General features: G+C 39.0%; 1 protein-coding gene across 3 annotated transcripts in view; it reads right to left on the reverse strand.

Annotated features, from left to right (window-relative positions):
- Positions 1-16454, reverse strand: part of VEGFC (vascular endothelial growth factor C) — a 191982-nt gene that overhangs the window by 103513 nt on the left and 72015 nt on the right. Inside the window, exon 1 of one of the 3 annotated variants that reach the window (XM_019749437.3) lies at positions 4848-5178. The exons of 1 other annotated variant lie outside the window; for it this stretch is intronic. In XM_019749437.3, coding sequence (XP_019604996.1) covers positions 4848-4991 — 144 coding nt within the window. In that variant the 5' untranslated portion in view covers positions 4992-5178. Of the gene's footprint in view, positions 1-4847; positions 5179-16454 lie in introns of those variants that run through there. One more of the 3 variants, XM_074329887.2, reaches the window with a different exon arrangement.

Here is a 16454-nt window from a genome sequence, read left to right on the forward strand (position 1 = left end):
AAGGTTTCCACTTTCACAAATATTTCACATTTCCCTAATAGCGAACCTTCTATCTAAAGCCTGGTGTTTGATTGCTGCCTAAAAGTATGGGAATTTGAAGGACATCAGAGAAATGTCCCAGGTACGGCAGCAAAAAAGCACAGAGGAGGCTGTGAGTAAATGGCTAAATATTACAGCCACATTTATGACCCATTTAACTTGTATAAAATTTACCTTCTAATTTCTAATTCAGGGTAATGGGATATGCATACTGTTAATTTTCCTTTAGGGATTGTAATAATACTCGTCAAACACTTAAGTATTTTCAGTATATTATACAGCTTAAGTCCTGCTGATCCTAGACAATTATTTCCTTTAAAGGGATGTGAATTTCTAAAGCTTAATTTGGTTCTCTGAAGAGTCCTAAATTTAGTAAAATCTTAAGTGATTTATGGAATAATGCCTTAATCACCCATCATCCACGCACAAAAATCAGCCTCTTTTCTGAAATTTCCTAATCCGACAAGCAAGACCAACATTGTCCTATGATTAAAATACTGATGCTAAGGAATAGTCTCCCTTACCTTTTATACTATCAGTCACCAGGTCTCTGGCTTCTTCCTCTATCACCTTTTTCTCCTGTTCCTCCTGCCCTCGCTCTGCTCTACTCATCACTTCCCTTCCAGATTATTACTGTGGTTTCTTAACTAGACTATTCCCCCAGCAAAATCCTTCTCACCGCATATCAACCCCACAAGTGATTTCAATAATCTCCTTACTAGCTACGTCTTCCAGGTGCTCAGATTATGAATAACCCTCCATGACCCACATCATAACAGTCAAATTCCTTAAACTGGCTCAGGCCATATACAGTGTGACTCCATCCATCTCTACAAATTTATTCTTAGTTAAGAGCCATCGCTGTTACCCTATAGAGTCCCTCATCTCCAGTCAAACAGTTCTACTTACCTTCTCACCTTTTCTCTCCATCCAAGACACAAAAGGATTCCCTGTGCTTGATGGGAGTCACGTGCTGGAAATTGTCATCCAAGTTACAACTCAAGTTCTACCATGTGTCAAGGCGCCCAGACCAACTAGGCCTCACAGATGATTCTCTTCCCCAAATTTCAGAACACAGATAACGCTTTGGTACCATTCCCATAATATCTCATAGAATTTTTGTGTTTAAGCCTTTATTTTTTCTACCTGAGTTGTAAGCTCCTTGAAGAGAGGAGAAATCGTTTATGTCTCTTAAGATGCCCCATACCTAACAGATGACCTTGCAAACTCAACAATTATAGAATGAATATGATAAAACCAATGAAGTGAGTCATTATTACACACCATTGATCAGTGAGTCTAACACACTCACTGTGCGTGAGAATGACTTAGGATGCTAGTTAGAAATGTACATTCCTCCAACCAAGTATAGAGATTTGGTCGATGTCAGATAAGGAAAAACTGAAAATAAAAATCTCTAGGGTATTGTGCCACAGTTAGCACACAGATGGTATTTTGGAAAACATCGCCACTGATTAATTTGAAACAGTAAATTAAAAAATCAAACAAGTACAAAAGTATGCCAAACTATAAGGCATGGAGTAAGAAAATCTGCTATGTTGCAAACTAGTTGCCATTATCAGGAAGCTTTTTGTGAGAGTCACTATAATAAACCATGTGTGCTTTTATTATGCTAATTAAAATATATTCTCATTAAGGCAACTAATGTTAATTAATATTAAGCTAATCTACTTCTTTTGCATTTAAACTGTAAATGTAGGGATATTTGAAGTTATCTGTGTAAAACAGAAAATAAGATAAGTTATATGCATTTATTCAATATTTGGCCTAGATTACTCATTTAATTGACACAAAGTTGTAATCTTTAGGCTTTCTTTTGTTGATTTCGATCTTTAACAAAGGCATTTCCCATGTAAGATATTCTCTGCTTGCATTTATTACTCTAAAAACATAAGTATCTAGGCATTTATACTTCTATTCCAACCCACTTTATGGAATAAAAGTTCTGTAAGTATATTTCATGATAGGAAGTAATTCTTCCTTTTGTTGTTGTTGCTGTAGTAAACCAACTTTTTTCTTCAAATCAAAGTCCTCAACCCCAACCAACTTCAATCAACCTAAGTGAACTCTCCTTAATTTTATGTTGAAAAATTATTGTAGTTAGCAGTCTAGTACTTTTCCTAGGTTTTGTAGTTTTCTTTCAGTTTAATGGTAACTCAAATATTTCCTCTTTTTTTCCCATCATGCCCAGTTAATTTTAGTTATATAATAGGCAATACTTGGCTCGCCTTACTTTTCTGATGTTGACTTGCTTGCACGTTCACATTCTTCAGAGAAACACTTCCAGGATTTCTCAGTAAGTCATACTAAACCACACATAATTAGAAAGAGGAATCTAATAAATTCAAATATAAGTTGAGGGAACAAGGAGATCTTGTTTCCATTTGTGATTTTACCTGCCATTTTCGTATGGCTTTGGGGGTGGGGTGAAGGATTGGATGGCTAACTTTGGTTCATAGCGTGTGAACTGTTTTGTAGTTTTTAAATATTAAAAAAGCTTTCTAAGGCTAAATTATCAAAAATTTGCATCTCTCGGGGATTATGTATATTTAGAGTCTTCTGAAATTTCTTCTTGGGGCTTATGTAGTTCATAGAAAATTAACCACCAGCTCCACTCTAGGGCTTACATCTAAAGCAGGCCCTTGTTTAGGCCGGTAGGGAGAGCCGTGGAGCCTGTGGACCAGGTCTCTTGGCAGTCCTGTGGCAGACGTAGCAGCTTCACGGAGGGCTTTAAGGACACATGCCCTGCCCAGCCTCTACTCAACAACCTGGGAACACTTTAGTGCAGGAATAGCACTGCCTTGTGGTGCATGGAACTCAGAGACTTAAAAGTGATGTCTCAGCATATGGGAAAAAATCCACATACCATGTTTCCCCGAAAATATGACCTAGCTGGACAATCAGCTTTAATGAGTCTTTTGGACCAAAAATTAATAAAAGACCAGTCTTATTTTACTACAATATATAAGACTGGGTCTTATATTAATTTTTGGTCCAAAAAGCGCATTAGAACTGATGGTCTGGCTAGGTCTTCTTTTTGGGGAAACATGGTATCACATACAGAATATCAACTCATATTCACCATATAGAATATAAAAGATGGTTAAATATGAAAAGCAAACAAAAATGGCCCAAAGATTTTCATGGCAAAGAGAAACTTTGATGACATCACCAATGAAGGCAAGTTTTAAAATTAAAAATACATTACCTTTCACCCTCCAACCGCACACCTATACATAACACACACATATATAAACACACACGTGCACACACCGGCACTTTCATACAGGACAGGTCCCAGTAGTGAGTGACACTCATACATGCCCTTAGCTTATCAGGAGAGGCTTCTCGTTTTACCTCCTACTTCACACTTTCTTTCTGTAAATCAAAGTGAGTTATCATAGTCAATACTATTAAGAGTTTGACTTTACAGTAACAGAAAGTAAATAGATATGGTGAAATCCAAGGCATTCAAATTACAGAAAGTGTCAGTGGGTTTAATGCTACATTTTTGTGGCATTTATAAGGACAGGAAGACATTCTTATAAGAGTTATACCTACGTAAATATTTGTATTAAAATTATTTTACAATTCACATAATACACTTTGTTCTTCAATTTAATGCACATTGTTTTTACTCAAAAGGTTTTTCCTTGACCCCTGTATTGAATTACATGTTCTGGTATCTTTAAATTGTTTTCCCAAAATTTAAAGACAAACGTAGTTTGGTTTTAAAGTTAGTCTTCTCGATCTTAAAACGTACTTCAAAATATAACTGAAAAGACAATTTAACTCCTACACATCCAGTATATGTTAATAAAGTCAACTACAAGTTGACAACTGCTCCTCTTGCCATCAGTTCAAATAAAGCACCGCAGTCCAGTTCCAGGCAGACTTCCCATAGTACGTCGAATATGAAACTTCAGGAGTTCAAGAACTCTATCTAGGAAGCATACTATAAACCCGTATGTCGTATCTGAACTTTTTAGGTAAATACACATATACTCTTAGAGAAGCAAGTGAGAAGCAGGCACAAATACATAACTCCTTTTTAAAAACCCTAGTTTCTCAAAAGTCTCTTGGCAACGTTTTTAGGCAGAGTTAAAACAACATTTATTAAAAAACACACACCTACTTTTCAGTATTTTACGACCAGATTTCAGAAATGCGGAGTTTATGAAATTGACAAATCATGCCTGACTGCATCTACATGAGATCCTGTGGCACTGACCATCTTCTCCAAGTGACTCTGAAGTCTTAAACCTCCCAGCCCGGTTACTAAAATTCCTTTACGTTTTTCTAAAGTCGCGCGCAGCGCCTAGCGCTCCGCGTAATGGAACACTCCAGGAAAATATGCCTCGGCTGGCTGGTCGCACTAACCCCAGAGCTGTCTGCCTGCCACTAATCTGCCAGGGAAGAAAAGGGCCTCGGGACCGGAGTGAATGAACCCAGGCTCTCTGGGGCCGCGCTCCCTGCACAGGTTCAAGTCCCTCTGCGTGCACCCGCCGGGACTGCTCCTAAACAGGTTACGAGATCTCTGACACCAGCCACCTTTCTGGGCCCTTCACTCCTGTAACTTGCTTTTCTATTTAGTAACAACTTTCTGGGGTTGGGGGGAGGGAAGGAAACTTTTCTCCTGGGAAGTGTGCACTCCACTCAGAAATGTTGGATTCAGCGTACACACGGTGACACAAACACACACGGATCACCGCAGGTTCTGGGTCCTCAGCGGCCCGAATCCCGCGGTCCCCCAGCAGCCCGGCCCGGAGAGCGCGACCCGCACCCACCTTGGCCTCGCCCGCGTCCGGCTCCGCTTCGGAGGAGAAGCCGAGTCCCGACTCGAAGGCGGCGGCGGGCGCCTCGCGCGGACCCGGGAGCAGAGCGGCGGCGAGCAGGGAACACGCCAGAGAGAAGCCGCGCAGCCAGTGCATGGTGGAAGGACCCGGAGCGCGGCGGCCGGTCCGCGGCGCGGCGGGGGTGGGCGCGCGGGCGCCCGGCGCGGCTGCTCCCTCCTCGCCCTCTCCTCGGAGAGCCCCGCGCTGACCCCCGAGGGCGAGCCGCAGGCGGCGGGAGCGCGTCCGGGACTCGGCGTTCCCAAAGTCGCTCGTCGCCGTCCCAGCCAGTGCTGGCCAGAGGCTACGGGGTCAGGTACAAGCCTCACAGGAAACCGGACATCCGAGCTCCCCGCACTCGGGGCCAGCGAGGTGAGGCCGGGGCGAGGGCGGACGGCTCCTCGGTCCGCGTTTCTGCTTTTGCTTTTTGGAAAGAGGGGGGCCAAGCCGAAACACCCCGCGATGTTCGGCCCCTCCAACCCCCCAGGGCCCGCGTCCCCTCCTCCCAGCCCTTCCCCGAAGTAGAGCGAGCGGGCCGGCCGCGGCGGCGGGCAACGGGCGGCGGGGCGCGGGGCGACGAGGCCGGGGAGCGCGGCGGCGGCGCGGCGGGCGCAGGGCAGGGCATGGCTGATGCGCCCTCTGCCTGCGCTTATGTGAGAGAAAGGGCCGAGGGAGGGAGCGTGCCGGGCCCGGCTGCCCTCCCCTTCGCTTTCCCTCGGAAGCGCGCTCCCTCGAGCTCCCGGCGCCTTCGCCTCCTCCCCGGCGCCCCACCTTCTCCCCCCTCCTGTCCCTTCCATCCCTCCGCGGCCGGGGTAGAAAGTTCGGCCCCGGGGCTGGCGGTCTACGGGCCCAGCTTTGAGGCGGCAGGACCACGCTGGTCAGAGTGGCTGCGGGCGAAGTAGGCTTATTGGGGAGAAGAGAGCCACCCTTTGTCCTTGGCAGTCCCGGGTGCCTGTCCGACTCCCGCGTGCCTGGCGTTCAGTGCCCTGCTCAAGGTTTGGAAATCGCCCCGGAGTGCAAGGTGGTCCAAGAGAAAGTCATCACAATGGAGAAGACCCCGTAGGGACCTTGGAACCAGTAGCGGCCCCTCTTTCCCTTGGTCTGGTAACTCAATGTTGCCAGGTGAAGCAAGAACTACAGGGGTCCTCAGAGTGTAGTGAGGGCTATTGGGATGGATGCTACGTATGATTCCATGCGGGTCCCAAACTTCTGGCCGATGGAGAAGATGGGCCAGAATCTTCATGGACTCCAAAGAGACATGGTGTCCGTTTCTGCAAGAAGTTGGGTTTAAATGAGAAAGGGGCTGAGAAAGAGAGACATGTGTTCAACATATTGTAGGAAGTGACATCTGCAGAAAAGTGAGTGCATTTCCCGGTAGGAAAATCACCCAGGGGCTGTGCACAGTGCTGACCTGGCAGTCTCCCTCCTGGGGGCAGAGTGGACAGGTTGCTGACCAGGCTACAGGTTCTCAGCAGTGTACAGACACGAAAGTTTCCCTTTTAGTCACAAGCTACTTTTAGATATGCAAATCATCAAATCTTAGATGGAGAAAATATTTTCTTATCTGAGTCAACTCTCTACAAGTTCTGAAATTCCCCTTACCCATCATTTACTTGAAGATTTAAATAACTCCAGGGACAGGAAGCTGTGTGTTCTGCATGGCTGCCCATTCCCTTTTTGATGGCCAACATTGCTTTTGACTTCTGGACTTTACAGGATAAATCTAATCTAACTTCCGTGTGTGAGTTCTTCAAATGTTTTGAAAATATCCGTTATATTCTCCCTATGCTGGCTTTCCTTCCAGAGAAATATCCTTTTTTTGAAATGACAGCTCCAAATTCCCTCATCAACCATAATCTAATTTTTCCATGTTCTTCATTTAGCATACTGCATACAACATGACTCAGTACTTAAAGTGTTCCAACAAGCATGAAGAAAGGGTCTTCCTTGTCCAGACATTATGCATTTGTTGATGCAGTCTCCAATCGAATTTATTTTCTGGCAGCCTAATCAGAGTGTTGACTCACATTACACTTAAATTCAACTAAATTACTCAAGAACTCTTCATGTGTACTGCTGTTTAGTCATGTCTATATTACCCTGAATTTGTAAAGTTGATTTACTGTGCCCAAGATTTGAGCTTTGACATTTATCTTAATTAAATCTGTCCTCTCAGAGTCAGTCCATGATCCCAGCTTGTTGAAATGTTTGGGATGCTGATGCTGTCAGTTTATTATCTTTTTGCTGTCTTCCTGCTATATGCATATTTGACCAGTTTGCCATATTTGTCTTCAGATACTGTGAAAAGCTGTGAAAAGGCTAGAGCTAAGGACAGACTAGAGTAGGATTTAAGTAGAAGCTGGAACTTCTTTTTTACCATTCCATTTTAGTGTTTCTCTACTTTGACTGCATTTGGAACACCAAAAGGAGATTTCAAGGGACTAAGAAGTACAAATTGGCATTTTCAAACTAGTCATAGGGATGTAAAGTACAGCATAGGAAATATAGTCAATAATATTGTAATAACTATGAATGGTGTCAAGGAGGTTCTAGACTTATAGGTGGATCACTTTGTAAGTTATATAAATGTCTAACCACCAGGCTGTACACCTGAGACTAATATAATATTGAATGTCAACTGTAATTACACACACACACACACACACACACACACACACACAGACAAGCGCACCATCAGAGATTCTAGTTTAATTGGTCTGGGGTAAGACGTGGACTTCATGATCCTAATGGGTTACCAAGTTGAGAATTTCAGGCATTTTGAACACTCGTGGGGCCTAGCATAGTGTAAAGACTGAGAAACCATCAGGATCGAAGTGTAGCATTAACTGTACTATTTGTTTTATTTGAATTATAGCAGTAAGCACAGATGGACTTTCTTTTCTTTTTCTTTTTTCTCTCAAAAATGTTACCTTTCTACCACTGTTATTATTTTAAGTAGAGGAAATGCTGGCAAAAAGTGATCATGACTTAGATAAAAGACAGACCACTTATGTCAGTGTGATTTAGTTGTTCCTTCTAGGAAACTTTACCCTAGGAAAGATAAGATTGAAAAGTGGGATTAAATTCACTGTTTGCTTCAGGAAAGCCCACAAATCAATACATTGAATGCTCTCACTCTGGCAAAAAAAAAAAAGCCTGTTTATCAATAACAGCTTACTTATCAAGACCCTCACTTACTTGTGTCAACCAATCCTAAACTACTACATCATCATCTTTGCCCAATCCTGCTCAGTTCCTCACTTTGAAAGACCCACCTTAACCTACTTATGTCCAGACCCCAAAGTCCTACAATTATTCTACTTGTGACTTACCTCCTCTGTAGCTTTTGTTTTTTGAAAGGCTTTCTGGTGATATTTTTGGGAATTCAATAACCTGCCAATCCCACCAAGATCCTATTGATAACTCCCTTGCTGCTGAAGCGAAGACCCTCAACTCAGAAACAGGAGGAACCACTGAGTCCTACAGTGAAGGGGTGAGTCACACATTAGATCTCAGTTCCAATTTCTTTTTATCAAGCTACCACATGCTATGTGTATTTGTCCCCCAACATTCCCTTTTAGGGATGGTTTGATTGTTTGATCAGATTTGAAAACATGTATACCTGGTGGAAAGCTGCCTTGTTACTAGCAACATTGTTTTTGGTTACTAGCAACATTGTTATTTTCTCTTGATCATTGATAGCAGGAAGTTCATGTACAACACTCACATTCTCTAAGAAATTCACATTTGTCAGGAGACTGCCTAACAATTAGGTTGGGGAGCCCAGGACAAATCAGTGAATAAACCACTGATTTGATTGACCGTCATCAGACTGTCATGTGTCTGTCTCAGACTAAACCCAAGTTTGTATCTCCTACAGGCCAGATTCCTGCCTCGTACATGTATTTACATACTAACTAATACATGTTAGTCTCTTTCTAAATGGCATAATTTTAAGAACAATAGTTTAGAATTTTAGTGGCCAGTTTTGGAAACTTTTCATAAGAACAAAATTGTTAATTTGGGAATTGCCTTAGAAGGAAAAAGACGTAAAATTGCAAACTTTCAATGACCTGTGTTTTTTTGATTGGTATGAGAAAGCTTACAAGCAAAATTCAAATTCTACAATTGCCTCTCTAAATATTCTGTGGGAGAGACAAATAAAAAAAGTGAAAGACTGTCGCTCTTTTAGATCTGCCCACATCACAACTTGAATCTAAAAGCCTTTATCTTCCTATTCCTCTTCTTCCATCCTGTGGCCCTCTATCATCCCTGCCCAGGCACTCTTTCTGGCTAACTTCCCTTTCCTTCTGACCAGCCAGAAACTCTGAAAGCTGAACTGGCTCTGAAAGTGAACAAGATCAGAACAAGACTCCTATGGTGGAACTTAAGCCTCGATTGTGGTCTAATCTGAGAGTAATTTTCAAAGACTTTCCAAAGCCTATTCAGGATAGGCCAAAGTTTAGAAAGCCATTTGCAATAGTTCTAGGAACATGTAATTCAGGGTTCCCAGATACACATCAATTTATTTATGTGTTATTAGGAGTTTCAGATGCAATAAAATTAAATAGAAAAGACACTGTGAATACCATGCGTATGATTTAAGAGACCCCAAATTCCATAATAAAACCAGAAGAATTTAGAAAAACTATAAAAATTAGACAACATTTTTGGAGACTTATACCCCCTTATGCAAACTTTAGGGACAGGCTCTTTAACATCTTTAGAAAACATTTATGTGTAGATCTTGGAACAGATATGATGACAGCTCTTTCCTCACTTTCTCTGAATGGACTTAAGTCGGAAATAAGGGATTTAACATACAAGTAAATGCTGGAATGGAAAATCGTCCTGTTGCCAGACATTCAAACCCTCACTGAGCAAAACTAAAGGGGAACAAAGGGAATGGGGAATCAATGAGGCTGCTCCAATCGAGAATTAAGCACCTTAATTTCCCATTGACCCTTAAACTCCCAAAGATTCTTACTGAGCAATATTCTTTGTGACACAACACCTATTTTGGAGTATGGAAAGACTTATTGAAAAGCATCACATGAGGATACTCTGTCATTTTCAGAATGACTGTGTGATGTCATCAGAAACCTTCAATGGGAACCTTGCCAACATTTTACATTACCTACCCCAAGGAGGACAATTTGATCACTGTACTTTCTCAGTGTCAATGAGAACATTTTATTAAGGTTGCTGAGGATGTCTCTGGCTACATGTTCTCTCTGCACCAGACTAATCCTGGTAAAACTGTAAAGATGGATGTGGACAAGAACCCAAGTTTAAGGGTACTTTTGAACACTTACAACTGGGCTCATACAGTTACACCTTACTATGGAGTTTGAATATCTTAGTATATGATAATTTTCAAGGTGTAACAAAAGATATGTTTGTTACATACCTTTGTTTGCTGGAAAGATATGTTTCTGACAGTAGCAAAAACATTACTTGACTTTGTATTTTCAATCTGGAGAATTCCAACCTATCTGTCCACTAACAGAGACACTCATTGTATTGGGATGGTTACCAAAGAACTTTGCAAAGGCCTGCTATTTATTCAGAAGTTTTATTGTCCCTATCACTCTCTCTCAATCTTCATGAAAAGCAGACAAAGTCAATGGTATTTTTAAACTCAAATGAGCACTTGTTGACTCTCACCATAAGAACATGTCACAAGCCTGCCTTTAAGGTTGTATATTTCACTCCAAATTTTGAACTCTACCTTGCTTTGGGCAGATGTGGGATAATACCACAAGGAATTCATGCAGTATTATCACCAACAGGTATAAGTTGCATTTCCTTCATATTTTCCCAAGCAGCCTCTACATGACCTAAAAAATACAGAAACTTTGTCATCTGGAAAAGACACCATTAAAAAAAAAAAATGCCTAGGACCTACAATGGAAGGGAACGCTCAAGTAATTTGAACTGAAATAGCAGTTGAAGTCAAGAAAATAAATACCTATATTCATGTTTCCCAGCTAAAAAGGCACAAGGTTTAACCCACTGACAACAGGGTTGACATTCCTTTAGATTAAAATTGGGGATTCTTCAGAATTCTTTAGAAACAGATGGTCTTTGGATGGAGAGAACATCCACTACAGAGCTTTGTGTCGAGATGGTAAGAGGGCAACTGTAGGACACGGCAAACTCCCACCAGACTTACAGAACTAGATTTAGATGACTAAGGCCATGCTTAAATTTGCATTTTTATTTTATTTTATTATTTTTTTTCCTCCCTTAGCTGTTTTCTTTATGATCATAGGCTTAAGGTTCTGGGTAGTTGACCAATGATTGTTATTTCTTAACCAGTGAAAAGTCAAAAGTCAATGTTTTTAACTTTAATACTGCTTTTTTTATCTTTAGTCATCCCTTGATATAACTCAAATACTGGGAGAAATGTATGCACGAGTTGTCAAAAACAGTGCAATAAAACTCTGTGTTTTGCACACGTTTCCTTAGGCGTGCTAACCAGCTTGTGTCAATCCTTTGTTTTGAAATATTTGGTTTCATTCATAATTGGACTCAACCATGAACTGGCTTTTTATGTGGAGGAGAACACAACAGGACAGGTAACTCAAATCAAAACTTTAGACAGAAAGGTTTCTGCTTCCATTTGAAACCATAATCAAGGACCATTTCTCAGAGATAACGTCTGTAAACAAACCTTCATGGAGGAAAGACTCAGAAGGGGAACAAGGAACAGATGGTTTGTATTTAAGGCCTGTCTCACATTTACAGACCTTACAAAGAAGGCTTACTGTGGAGGTAACTCTTGATTGCCTATCAGATCTACCCTGAGTGACCTTTGGTGAACTTCTCTTCACCACATGAGATTTATGTGAATACTGACTCAGTATGTGTAAAGAACTTAAAATGATACTTGGCATGTAACAGTCTCTCAATACATTTTGGATAGAACATGAGTAATAATGACAAATTAATATATAGTTGTATGTTATTAATATCATGTTTGATATATTAATCTTCATTTCTTCCTTACATTTATTTTCAACCTTGTATTTAAATGATTTTCCAATGAATATAAAATTCTAACATCGACTATCTTTTTTTAAGCACTTTAAAAATATAATTTCATTGTATTCCTCCATCAAATATTGCTACCCAGAAATCTGAGAACAATAACAGTTTATAGCCATATACTGCCTATTATGTGTCTGGTTGTATTTTTACGGTTTTACATATTTTGATGTATTTAGTACTCCCCAAAATCTTATAACATAGAAATTATTATGGTCAATATTATATAAATGAGGAAACTGAGCTATGGAGATGGTAAATATCTTGTTTAATGTTCTAGAGCTAGTGTTTGATAGACCCTGGATTCAAAGCAGTCTGGTCCCAGCGTCCAGGAGATTAAGCACTGCCCTCTGCTGCCTCTTTAAGAATGTTGTGATGATGCTTTTCCTTGTTAGATAATCTGCCATTTCTTGTTGGAGAATTTTAGATTGTCCTCTTTTTCTTTGATGTTATTAAATTTTAGTGTAACATGTTTATAATGATTTATTTATAACCTCTTTGGCACACTTTGAGTCCCTTCAATCCGAGTGCATGTAAGTTTGTGTATGTGTGTATTTGTGTGTGTAATTTCTGTGAAATGATGGGTCATATGCCAAAAATAATAATACATACTGTTTTCCCCTTATTTTCTTAGGATTTATGTATACAGACATCAACGTTTTCATATGTATTAACTTTTTTTGTATTAATTCCATCTATTCATCTTTTCCTAATTCATACTAGAATTTTCCCGATTTTGAACTGAACTTTCATTGTTTATATCAATGATTCTTCTTTTTCTCTCTATGCCTGCACACATATATAATTTGCCTGACAATATATGTTATATCATTCAATTTTTGACACTTTCCTATGGTTAATACAAGGATTATTGAAATTCTACCACTTACCAATTGTGATTATACATCCAAATTTTACTTCCTGCCTCTGTGATTTCCTTTCCTCCTCTCTAAACACAAATGAAATGTACGAGTATTCAAGCTCATCTTTTTACCCTTAGGTTTTACTCTATAAATTTCTTTTTTTTTTTTTTTTTTGGTTTTTTTTTAAATTAAATTTATTGGGGTGACAATTGTTAGTAAAATTACATAGATTTCAGGTGTACAATTCTGTATTACATCATCTATAAATCCCATTGTGTGTTCACCACCCAGAGTCAGTTCTCCTTCCATCACCATATATTCGATCCCCCTTACCCTCATCTCCCACCCCCCACCCACCGCCCCCGTTACCCTCTGGCAACCACTAAACTATTGTCTGTGTCTATGAGTTTCTGTTTCTCATTTGTTTGTCTTGTTCTTTTGTTGTTTTTGGTTTATATACCACATATCAGTGAAATCACATGGTTCTCTGATTTTTCTGTCTGACTTGTTTCGCTCAGCATTACTCTCTCAAGATCCATCCATGTTGTCACAAATGTTCCTATACTCTATAAATTTCTTCATCCATCACATTGGTCTTTCAAAAACCCATATCTGCTATGTTTCTCTGAACCCGTCAACAGCTTCTTATCACCCACAAGATAAAATACATGCATGTTTGCATGGCTGCTTTCTCCATAGACGGCTCTCCACTCTCTCCAGCATACTCTCTCTTCTAATGATATTAAATCACTTGGAATTCCTTGAATTAGCTTTGCCTTAGATAATGTCTAGCACATTTTTAAGTCCTAATAACTGTTTCTTTAATGAATAAATAGGACTATAATTTAGTGTGTTGAAATATAAATAGTGAGATTTCAGATTCTGCTAATGGTAGAGTGGATTGGTCAGACTAAGCCAGCTACAGATAACAATTATAAAACCTGTCCTATTGCCTAATTCCCTCAAAACCCCCAACTATTTGAAGTCACTGAGAGATCTGCCAAAATCAGACAGAAACTGGAGGAGTGTCTATTCCTAAAAGACAAATTGAAACAGACCTGCTCTACATGAAATGCTAATAATAGCTTGTCAGACTGCAGGGAAATTACACAACAGATAGTAACTTGGATCTAAAGGAAGGAATAAAGGTCATAAGAATTGTAGATACATAGTCAAATATTTAAAAATATGTAAATACATACACACATATATATTAATTTATTTAACAGGCAAAACAATAATTAATAACATGTAGAGGGATTTATAATGTGAATAGTTGTAGCACAAAAATAACATAAAGAACAATTGTAAACATTACTATATTATAGCAAGTTTTCCTTATTTTATGTGTAGTCTAATATTAACACTAAGTAGATTGTGTTCATTTAATGTTGCATATTATAAACTCTAGAGAAGCTACTTTAAAAACAACAAAAAGCATGAAATGCTGATTCAGAAATCAAAATGAAGTACTAAGAAAGAATTGAATTTTCCCAAAAGAAAAAACACCAGAAAATGAGGAACAAAGGAGCAAAAAAATAAAAAAATAAGACCAATAGAAAACAAGTAGTACAATGTCAGACCTAAATCAAATCATATTAATAAGTCTATATTATAACATAAATAACTAAACACTCCAATGAAAGGGCAAAGATTTTTAGATTGATTAAAGAAGCGAGCCCTAACCATATGTGTCTGTAAGATATGTACTTTAATTTAAAAGACACAAACATGTTGAAAGTTAGAATTTGTGAAAATATATGCTATGTAGACTCTAATAAAAGCTGGAGTGGCTATATTATATGTTAGAGAAAGTGGACTTCTAGACAGCAAGTTTTACCAAAGGTAAAAAGGGAATTGAAAATGGTGAAAGTATCAGTGCATCAGAAAAACATAAAAGTTATAAATATGTATTATCCTAAAAACAGAGCTTTGAAATACCTGAAGGAAAAACTGACAGGCCAAAATAAAAATAGACAAATCCAGTTATTGTTGAAGACTCCAACACCCCCTTTTTGGTAGAACAGGTAGACAAACATAATCAGTAATGATATACAAAATGTGAATGACAACATTAATCATGTTGGTTAATTGAAACTATTAATCATGTTGAACATACACATATATATATATATATATATATATAAATTTGAAGTATATATATATATATACATATATATGTATATATATATATATATATATGTGTGTGTGTGTGTGTATATATATATATATATATATATATATATATATATATATATATATTTGAAGACATGATGAAATATTTCCTTAATCTGTCAAAGAAAATAGACATATAAGCCCCAGAAGCACAGAGTCCCAAACAAGATAAACCCGAAGTGGCCCACACCAAGACACATTACAGTGCCAAAAGTTAAAGACAAAAAGAGAATCCTAAAAGCAGCAAGAAAAAAGCAGTTAGTTACCTACAAGGTTGCTCCCATAAGACTGTCAGCTCATTTCTCAACAGAAACTTTGCAGGCCAGAAGGGATTGGCAGGAAATATTCAAAGTGATGAAAAGCAAGGTTACTACAGACTATAAACAAGATTACTTTACCCAGCAAAGCTATCATTTGAAATTAAAGGAGAGAAAATGAGCTTCCCAGAAAAGAAAAAGCTAAAGAAGGACATCACCACAAAACTGGTATTACAAGAAATGTTAAACAGATTTCTTCAAGAAGATGAAGGGGTGAAAAAAACAAAATCAGAAATATGAATAATAAAATGGCAATAACTATGTGTCTATCAGTAATCATTTTAAATGTAAGTAGACTAAGTGTTCCAATCAAAAGACACAGCATAGCTGAATGGATAAGAAAACAAGACCCATACATATGCTACCTACAAGTCTCACTTCAGATCAAAAGACATACACAGACTGAAAGTAAAGGGATGGAAAAAGATATTTCATGTGAATGGAAATGAGGGGAAAAAAGCTGGGGTAGCAATGCTTATACCAAACAAAATGGACTTTAAAACAAAGGCTATAACAAAAGACAAAGAAAGACTCAGTAATCCTACTCCTGGATGTTTATCCAATGAAACCCCAAACTCCATTTTAAGGGAACATGTGCATCTATATGTTCATTGCAGCATTGATTACAATAGCGAAGACATGGAGGCATCTCGGTGTTCATTGATGGATGAATGGGTAAAGAGGAGGTGGTACATATATACAATGGAATATTGCTTGGCCATAGAAGGGAATGGGTTCTTGCCATCTGGGCAGCATGGAGGCACCTGGAGGGTATTGTGCTGAGTGGAATATCTCAGACAGAGAAAGACAGATGCAACGTGATTTCGCTCATGTGGAATCTAAAGAACAAAATAAACAACACAGAAACAAACTCATAGATACAGAGAATGTTTTGATAGTTGCCAGATGGGAGGGGTTTGAGGTGTGGCTAATAAAGAGTAAGGGATTAAGAAATACAAATTGGTTTTTACACAGTAGTCATGGGGAGGTAGGGTATAACATAAGAAATATAGTCAATAATATTGTAATAACTATGTATGGTGTCTGATGGGTACCAGATTTATTGGGATGATAGATGGGAGGGGATTGGGGGACAGGATGAAAAAGGTGAAGGGATTAAGAAATACAAATTGATGGTTACAAAATAGTCATAGGGA

Source organism: Rhinolophus sinicus, chromosome 16, assembly GCF_057876585.1.
Source record: "Rhinolophus sinicus isolate RSI-liver-muscle chromosome 16, RSI-T2T, whole genome shotgun sequence".
In the NCBI taxonomy this organism is placed as follows: Eukaryota; Metazoa; Chordata; class Mammalia; order Chiroptera; family Rhinolophidae; genus Rhinolophus; species Rhinolophus sinicus.